This window comes from Gymnoscopelus microlampas (genome assembly GCF_963454915.1).
Source record: "Gymnoscopelus microlampas genome assembly, chromosome: 19".
Classification (NCBI taxonomy): domain Eukaryota; kingdom Metazoa; phylum Chordata; class Actinopteri; order Myctophiformes; family Myctophidae; genus Gymnoscopelus; species Gymnoscopelus microlampas.
This window is the reverse complement of record NC_139956.1, coordinates 2,005,422-2,015,421: the sequence shown is the minus strand read 5'-3', so window position 1 is coordinate 2,015,421 and position 10,000 is coordinate 2,005,422. Positions and strand designations below refer to the sequence as shown.

Below are 10,000 nucleotides of genomic sequence, written 5' to 3'. Positions count from 1 at the left end.
TAGGTTAGGGTTATGTTATTTAATTCTTATTTTTGCCTGGTTTTCCCGATTTATTATCAAAAAAGTACTTCTTTTTTTTTTCTTCCCTGGAGCCAGGGTATGGCAGCTGCAATAGCCTGCCATACCCAATTGACGCCCCTGTATTTATCTATCCATCCTTCCATACACACACACACGCGCGCGCACGCGCACGCGCACACGCACGCGCACACGCACGCGCACACGCACACACACACACACACACACACACCTTCAGTGACGCCCCATTTATTGTTGCAGGTGCCATTCACACTGTCACCGGTGTGTCTTTTCACAGACCACTCCAGCACAGGCTTCTCTTCTTCCTCACAGCTCAGTGAGATGGTCTTCAGTTTGAAGTACTGAGACCTGGCTGGGATGACCTTCAGAGACACTGGAAAGGGAAAGGCAGACACAGAGTTCAGAAGGAAAGACATTCTACTTGTAGTTCAGATCTGAGCTGCTATCTGTCACTGTCCATCTACATGAGGATAAAGAAACCACAAAATAACAGCTAACCCTGCATCATGGGAAGAGACCACAAGAGTGCTCTGGTTCAGGAGTGTAAAAAGGTCTCTCTACTAACTACATGCAATCTTAACACAGATTACTCAGATGGATAATATTGCAATAATTCATGCAATTCAAATGTATTCTGTGATTATTAACAGGATGGTTGGAACGCATCATGTGAATTGTCTGTCCCAGACTACCCATGATGCCATACTACCCATGATGCAATGCATTGAAGTTGTCTCACCATCTGGTTGAGCAGGTCCACAACAGATGAGGAAATACACCACTGTGTGTGGTGAGAGAGAGAGAGAGAGAGAGAGAGAGAGAGAGAGATGTAGAGAGAGAGAGGAGGGGGGGGGGGGAGGGGGTGGGAGAGAAGAGGAGAGGAGAGAGAGGGGTGGGGGGGGGGGGGGGGGGGAGGGGGGAGGGAGGGGAGAGAGAGAGAGAGAGAGAGAGAGAGAGGGGGGGGGGAGGGAGGGGGAGGGAGAGAGAGAGAGAGAGAGAGAGAGAGAGGGAGAGGGAGAGGGAGATAGTTAATGAGAGCTTTATGTGGTGAAGTACAAACATTATATATATATATAGTTTTTAAAGTAACTTTTTCGAAAACAGCTGATCTACATGTAGAAATACTTTGTTACAAGTAAAAGTCTGAATTAAAAATGTACTTGAGTAAAAGTACAAAAGTGTTGGCATCAAAATATACTTAAAGTACCAAAAGTAAAAGTAAAACAATATAAAATAAATAAGAACCTGTTCCAAAGTATTTTGTCACAAGCTCTTGTTAATTAACTTTTCATTGGTTCAATATTTATAAAACCCACAGACACTATTAATCACTTTTCACTTTCACTTGTTACAAGTAAAAGGCCGGAATTCAACATCTACTTGAGTAAAAGTACAAAAGTATTTGGTATCAACATGTACTTAAAGTACCAAAAGTAAAAGTACTCAAATGTTTGAAAATAGCAGATCTACAAGCTCAGATTGTGTCACATCGCGATGCAATGTGAGCTTGTAGATCTGCTACTTTCAAATAGCCTAGGTATAAAATAGGGCTAAAGTGGTTCATGTATGATGATGTCTAATGATATAATAATTCATATCTGTAAAGTAACTAGTAACAAAAGTTTTCAAATAATTGTAGTGGAGTAAAAGTATAATATTTGCCTCTGAGATGTAGTGGAGTAGAAGTAAAAGTATTGAAAATTGTAAATAGGCCTACTGAAGAAAGTCAAAATACCTCAAAATTGAACTTAAGTACAGTACTTGAGTACATGTACTTTACTTTACACCACTGATCGTAAATGAAAATGCATGCAAGGCAAAGTTTTCTGATGCTCTGCTTCAATTAAGTAAAATGGGGATATTTTTTTCATCATATCTACTAATTGAAATAAGAAATATTGTTTATCGTTATGGTTAAAGTCAATTAAAATAAGCTATAAATAAAGTACTCACATGATATGATGTAGGTTGATGCAACTTTCATCTTGACAATCTGACTGACTGAAAGGGACTGAGAACGGAGCTATGTGGTTTGACATCTGTACATATACCCCTCTGATGCCTGTTTGTAGTAGCGTCCATTTCCTTTATGGTAAGACCCACACACACACACACACACACACACACACACACACACACACACACACACACACACACACACACACACAGATTGAAGATTGAACTTGGTACAAATACATTGGCCATAAAAAAGACAATAGAATGTTAATACTAGTCATTAAGCTACTAATATAGACTGAAGTAATGAAAGCGGGTCATGTTTGCGTGTTTAGAATCATAACAGCTGAAATCAATAATATATCAGTATTCTGATATTAACCTGTGGGCCGCATTCGCTCTGCCAGGCACTCGGCTCTGCCTCCGCTTATTTCCACTGTCTGCGAGGGCTCCTACTGTAGTACAAATAGCCTTAACAGACGACGTCACACTGATAAGAACCAGTATGCGCGCCAGTAGAACTAGTATGAAACCCATTCTGTGGTTGGGGTGTGCTGAAACCAGCGCACTGCGCACCCCAAAACAACAGGTTGGGAATTGATTGAGTGAAACAATCACCTGTGCGTCCAGTCTCAATGTTAGTAAACAAATAATTGGTCTATAAACAAAACTACTTAACTACTCACCAAAACAAAGGCTGCTTTGTGTTGTTGAAAGTCTATTCTCCAGGGTGGGAAGCCTCTCAGGACCCCACCTTCTCTGTTTAATATACTTTTTGGGCAGAAAATCAAATATGTCCGCCAGATGGAAAAAAAAAAGTACTCCACTGCGTCCCCTACAGATCTGGTCAATATAAATTACCATTGAGCAAAACTGTAGGGGGCACAGTGGAGCAAATACAACAATTTCCATGAGGGCCTTCCAACCCTGGAGAATAGACTTTCAAGAACACAAAACAGCCTTTGTTTTGATGAGTAGCGTAAGCGAAGTAGTTTTGTATATTTTTACTAGCTCGGATCCATAGCCTAGAAGGAGTTCTCCCTTGGACCAGAGCTATATTTTTTACAGTTGAGCATTCGCAGGGCAGTGGAATTCTTTGTCTATAAGCAGAGCCGAGCGCCTGGCAGAGCGTAATAATAATAAACTTTATTTATATAGCACCTTTCATGACCTAAACGCAGCGCAAAGTGCTTTACAGAACAAAACAAAAAAGAAATGTATAAAGTACACAATAACACAGTGGCAAAAAACACTGGCATAAAATTAATGGCTAAAAAATACATAACAGGCAGTGAGGCAGTGAGCAAAACAGTAAAGACACGAATAACAACACAGAGATTTAGAAGAGAAAAAATCAACTAAAAGCAAGAGTGAAGAAATATGTCTTGAGCTGTGCTTTTAAACTGTCCACTGTAACACACTCTGGACCAGAGTTATATTGTATGCATCCACACACACACACACACACACACACTTCTTTTAGAACGTAATAAAACAGCATTGCAACAGTGACCTCTGCTGTCTGTCACACAATTAAATAGCCCCCACCCCAACCTATTCATTTCAATGAAGTTGCTCACCAGCGCATAAAGCACCCAGAACTACCCTCTTCTTCGGCATTTGACGCCGGTGTTGGTGTCAAAAGAGCAGGTGCACTAGGGTTCCAGACGATACAAGCATGCGCAGTAGCGTTTTAAATACAGAAGTCTTGCAATGCCGATTTGACCGCCAGGACACGGCAGCTGCAATGATCCTCCTTGGTTCTGTGGGCTTGGTACAAAAAATAAGTTAACTTTTCCTTAAGGAGCTAGAAATCATGGCCGTTCACTTGGTCCAACATGTTTCCTTCCACTTCAATGTCTGTAGAGTAAAATCACCGATTTGGATTTATATCAGCATGTGCCTGGTATTGTGGAACATCTGTTACAACACATCCGTGACAGCGGCAGGTAAAGTTAAAAGTTATTTACAGTTTACAAGCTCACAGTGCGCTGGGTCCGCGCCACGTTGTGAGCTTGTAGATCGGCTATTTTCAGCGTGCATGCCGTTGTCCACATCTGGCTTTAGTTGCGCTCACTGCTCACCTTTTATTTTGGAATAAATTAGTAGAGTTGTTTTCCCTCAGTTTAAGTTCTCTTTCCTTTCCTTTATTTTCTAAAAACCTGGTTTCACTTTCTTAGGGAAAGATGGATGCACTTCAACCGTATGTGGTGGATTTCTCCATTTACAACCCGTACATCTACATTAACGTCCAGATTTCAAATATAAAGTGTTTACCTCATGGCCACGGATGTTACTATTTTGCACGCACCAGCAGAATTAAGTACCTGTATCTTTCGTATTGTTAAATAAAAAGCATTTTAATCCGATCGGTGGCCATTTTCCTCATAATCTATCAGAGGAGTGCAATACACCTCCCAACCGATAGGGTCACGTAGTTGAGGGCATATGGCGATAAAACGGAGAAAATGGCCACCGATCGGATTACAATGCTTTTTATTGAACAATACGGAATATACGGGTACTTCTGAGGACCCGTATATCAATATAACATCCGTGGCCATGGGGTAAACACTTTATATTTGAAATCTGAACGTTAATGTAGATGTACGGGGTTATAAATGGAGAAATCCACTACACACGGCTGAATGCATCCATGATTGTCATGTTTCAGGGCTAACCCCATTTGGAATTGGAACCTCTCTCTCCGCTACGTGGAACGGTACCGGAGGGAGAGGTTCCAAAACGGACCAGAAGTCACGGTGCGTTTTAACAGCGGGCGATTCAGAATAGTATTTTCCGGAAGTGCATTATATGTCTATGAGAGCCGGCAACTACTGGCGATGAGGCGAAGTGGGCGGGGCCGCGGGGGACAATGTTGATCTCAAAAGATGGATTTTATTTACGTCGCCCGGCGATCGTCCGGAGACTCGCCCGCTGAACCGCTGTTAAAACGTAGCTACTGTCACTTTCCTATAACTTGACAAATAATTCATATTTTGAAGTCAACCGAAGTCGAAGGTTTACGTTTGTCTGACTTGGCCAACGTGCTATATTATGTATCTATATTGTTCCATTTTGCGACACTGTTAATATCTTGCATGTTCATGATGATATAATAATAATTGTAACGCCCCAGTGCACGCTCTCCTGGACGTGTGATGAGTTGGTGTGACATACGTGATGGAAAACACAACCAGCGCTATATTATGCCATTGTGGTAGCCTATGTCCTTCTGACATCTAGCCTCGGCACTGGACTTTTTTGCCTAGGCTAAAAAGGTCTGCTGTTATCCCTGGTTTGGATCCCTGGTCCAGTCCTATAGAGCGTGCCAAAATTCCTGAAAGGGGCGTCAACAAGTGTCTTTTGGTAGGTGGACATCTTTGAGGGGTAAAAACCAGGTTGACTTAACATTGCCCAATGCCAACGCCCCCCGTGGTGACGACGCGTTGGCACCCTCTATATTGCGCTGATCAGCAATGGTCATGGAGTTCTGGCCATTTGAAATGTTAAACACTGCTGTAACACTGTTGTGTATTACCCCATAATGTGTTCACTGTTCAATTTATTTTTTTGGACTACTGTCATGGCAGACCTCTGAACAGAGGTCCCTTACGTGGTCCCTGGATCGGGGCAATGGTGTGCCTCGCAAGTCTGCATGATACGTTTGTGATGTACATGGTCCACGGGCAACCCACCCTCTAGACAATTTTCATATAGATTAGGACACACAGTGAAAAAGGGTTGAATGGTTTTACTTGAAACAATAAAGGGTAGAAATACAATGTGTCCCATGAACATCATGGACATAAGTTAATGTAAATTGATATCACTGGACATTTGTGTTTTTGTTTTAAGGAACATATCACGTGATTGGGTCATCTCAGGCCGTGCTGGCCAAAGTGGGGGAGGATGTGATCCTTCCTTGTCACATTGAACCATATGACGACATGGCGAGGAAGACGGTGGAGTGGTCCAGACCTGACCTGAAGCCTGCTTACGTGTATCTCCTCCAAGATGGACATTACATTGCTTCTGAATCTGTTCAGAACCCACTGTACAAAAAGAGGACGTCCCTGTTTCTTGAGGAGCTGCGTCATGGTAACATCTCAATGAAGCTGACCAGGGTGCAGCTCTCAGACGAGGGGGAGTACAAGTGTTTTGCTCCACATTTGGACAGCAGCAGTTTGGTCCAGCTCCGTGTTGGTAAGATTTGGTGGTTAATATTATGGATGCGGAATAAAGAGCAAGACAAAATAAATCTGTGTATGATTCATAAAAATAAAAACCAGAACAACAGCAGATTGTTTTTAAGCCACTGGTTTTCATGAAATAACAGAATATCATTACATGAAATTTCCAAATGTGTGCTTGGATAATATATATATATATATATATATATGACACTACTGGTGTGGTTTTGTTTAGGTAAAATGTTCCTATTGGTTGTAGTTACAGAATCACTGCAGTTAAATACAGAGGGCCCTTTCTTCCACTGCTGTTGTGCCAGTGCAAAACTGATTTTAGCGCCTAGCGCCAGCGATATAATATCTTCCCCACGCTGCTTTGTGCTCTACAGTATGTGTGCAATATAGGTTTATTTCGTTTCTTTGAAGTATTTTTTTATGATTTAATAATGTATTACTTTTTACTTACCTGAATTACTTTTAAGTATTATTACTTAATAATACATTTTAATATGTATGTTTAAATACAGTGTATACAGTCAGCACACAGTAAACAATGTGCAGTAACAGCAGTCATACAATTAGGCCTTTCACAACTACTGATTTTTACTAAATTACTAGTTGACAAATTTGACCTAGTAGTAGTCGACTAGTCGATGTTTACTAATATGTAATAATAAAAGACAGAGAGTGAAATATAAATTGTATTTTGTAAAACGGCAAGTTCAAGCATTCTACATCACACAATCACACAATGTAGTAGGAGCCTATCACAGTTTCTGAACATCAAACGAAAATAAATAGTAATTATACAAAAACAGTTAACAAAATATAAGCATGAGTCTCTGAGCTCTGGGGAACAGCATTCCGCAGCAGCTACAGTAGGTTGCCATGACAATGGATATACACACACAAACGCACACGTGAGAACGTTACACTGCAACAGTGAACAACAGCATTTTAGCTGCTACAATAAGGAATGAAAACTGGACTCACCAAAATGACTGTATCTGCCGTGTCTCTCGTTAAACAGAGTAAACAACAACAAATCCAGCTGTTGGTCAATAACACAAGGCTGATGTTCAGAAACTGTGATAGGCTACAACTACATTGTGTGATGTAGAGTGCTTGAAGTTGCCGTTTTACAAAATACAATTTTCATTTCACTCTCTGCGTCTTTATTATTACATAATAGGTAAACATCGAATAGTAGACTAAAAAATAAAATAAATCAAATAGTTGACTAGTACCAACGAGGTTGACTAGTGCTTATACTAGTCGACTAGTTAAAGTCGACTAGTTGGTGAAACCTAGCCTGATTATCAGACTGAAGCTGCGTGGAGCTTCAGTCTGACATTGGCTCCAGTGTAGGCGATTACAAGGGGGAGGTGATTAGAATTTCCCTAAACCAATCACAAGGGATCCCCATCACCACCTCTGACTCTCATTGGACGGACTTTTTGTACCGAATAAATCCTAGGCTCACATTACAACACCAGACCAAGAGGGGCAGTTCACTCAGAGAGTGGGCGGGGTCTATATGGTCTGGAACCAGGCTAGGTGAAACCCCTACATACAATACAGATAGCAATACTTACAAAAGGCTGTTATGCTTAATTTATTCTCCATCACACAAGGGTGTCTTTTGCCAAAAAGAACAGATCTGCAAGCTAAAAACGGGCCACGATTCAACATGTTTTAGCATGTAGGTCTGTTCTTTTTGGCAAGCAACACCGTCACACTATAAATTAAGCTTTAGCGATGCACTGTATAATGTGTGTTGTGTTGAGTGAATGAGAGAGTGTGTTGGGGGGGGGGGGGTTATCTTATGGAGGACAGCCGTTTAAGCAAACATAGTTGTGAATATCTCACTATGTCATGCTCACTCTTGTTCAACTTTGTTCTTTACTTTCATATACAACTCTGGTATGCATTTGTCAGTGAAATTTGTTTGTTTGTTGATATCTTATAATGCTGAGATTTGTTGACAATGTAAATAGTGTTGGCATTATAGATAGATAGATAATCATGTTCATTTGTTTTTGCAGGGGCTGAGTCTCAACCAGTGATCACTTCTAATGGACCAAAAGACGACGGCTCATCTTTGACATGTTTTTCTGGGTGCTGGTATCCACAACCTGAGATGTCTTGGCTGGACCTAGAGGGAAACATCATCACTGCTGAACCTTCAGGGACAGACAGACCATCTTCTCAACACTGTTACGTTGTCCAGAGGGACGTGACAGTGAGGCAAGCAGGGACTGTGACCTGTAGAGTTCACCTACCACACATCAACCACACTGTTGAGACACACCATGTCATCCAAGGTAATGAACATATGTAAATGCCTCTTGTCATACAGTAACTTTCTATATACATTTTGTAAGGGTCGGCCATAGGGATGTCCCGATCCGATCACGTGATCGGGGATCGGGGCCGATCACGTCATTTTCAAAAGATCGGAATCGGCAAAAAAAGATCGGGGATCGGGAATTAAAAAAATAAAAATAAAAAATATTTTTTTAAATATTTTATAATAAAATATTTGTATTATTGTATTTAACGTTCTTAAAGTCATCATTAACAGCGTCATATGGAGAAGTGTTCTCCCTCGGTAAAACACCTCGTAATGAGAAGTCTCTCTCGTCTCTGTCTGTAACGTGTTGTATCTGCAGGCTGAGCTCCCCAGCCCTCCCCTCTCCACACGCGCTCGCGCGCGCGCACACACACACACACACACACACGGTGGCCCCGTGGCGTTCATAGGGAGACGCACGCAGGAGGAGTAGCGCTGGTCGTCAACGTTTTAAAACATCTTGGATAGAGTAGACCACTGGATAACTGATCATCTTACATCTCATATAGTCTACTACTAACCTTTGTTGCTGTTGTCATCTCAAATTGACCAGCCAAACTAAAATCCACCATTTTAGAGAGTTGCTCCAACTTCCTTGGATTAGATAAGAGTGATCAGATGCGATGCGTTTTCAACACAAATGCGCATATTATTGCCAGTCAGCTGTGTAGTGTAACACTAGCTGGTTAATGATGGCTCGTTGAGGCTGTATGCGCATTTGACCACATAGCAATCAACATCACTAATTAATGTCAGCTGTGTGTGTGTGTGTGTGTGTGTGTGTGTGTGTGTGTGTGTGTGTGTGTGTGTGTGTGTGTGTGTGTGTGTGTGTGTGTGTGTGTGTGTGTGTGTGTGTGTGTGTTTAATGTCCAACTGAATGTTTTCTGTAGTGTAGATCAGGGGTCTTCAACGTTTTCAGACCAAGGACCCCCTAGCTGAGAGAGAGATGAAGCAGGGACCCCCTACTCTATATTGTATATAATTGTGTTTCAGATAAACTTTTGCGGCTCTTTTTCCCCTCTACACACCTACTGTATAACTCTTTGCCAAAAATAGCAGATCTACAAGTGAGCTTGTAGATCTGCTATTTTTGGCTAAAGTTCTCCTCAGAAAAGCGATGCTAGGGTTCAAGTGGTTAATGTAAAAACAAATAATCATATCACACAAAGATTTGGGGGACCCCCTGTAGTAACTCTGAGGACCCCCCCGGACCCCCTGTTGAAGACCCCTGGTGTAGATATCAAGTAATTCCCTGTAGAGCAGGGGTCTTCAATAGGGGGTCGGGGACCCCTAGGGGGTTCTCAGAGTTACTACAGGGGGGTCTCCAAATCTTTGCGTGATAGGACCTTTTTATTTTATTTACATTAACCACATGAACCCTAATATCCCTATATTCTGAGGGGAACTTTAGAAGAGGTAGAGGGGAAAAGAGCAGACCAAGTACAGAGCCTAGGCTCAACTT

At 41.6% G+C, this 10,000-nt stretch overlaps 2 protein-coding genes across 2 annotated transcripts in view; one reads left to right on the top strand and one right to left on the bottom strand.

The window, feature by feature from the left end:
• Window positions 1-2,087, bottom strand: part of LOC311034838 (Fc receptor-like protein 5) — a 5,184-nt gene extending 3,097 nt beyond the window's left edge. Inside the window, exons 1-3 of the mRNA XM_084042861.1 lie at window positions 1,993-2,087; window positions 779-820; window positions 251-412 (exon numbers count right to left, since the gene is read on the bottom strand). Coding sequence (XP_083898987.1) covers window positions 251-412; window positions 779-820; window positions 1,993-2,023 — 235 coding nt within the window. The 5' untranslated portion in view covers window positions 2,024-2,087. The remainder of the gene's footprint in view (window positions 1-250; window positions 413-778; window positions 821-1,992) is intronic.
• A 1,713-nt stretch (window positions 2,088-3,800) lies between these two features.
• The window catches only part of LOC311034813 (uncharacterized protein), a 19,160-nt gene continuing 12,960 nt past the window's right edge, over window positions 3,801-10,000 (top strand). The window contains exons 1-3 of the mRNA XM_084042829.1: window positions 3,801-3,944; window positions 5,854-6,201; window positions 8,231-8,509. Of these exons, the coding sequence (XP_083898955.1) occupies window positions 3,812-3,944; window positions 5,854-6,201; window positions 8,231-8,509 (760 nt within the window). The 5' untranslated portion in view covers window positions 3,801-3,811. The remainder of the gene's footprint in view (window positions 3,945-5,853; window positions 6,202-8,230; window positions 8,510-10,000) is intronic.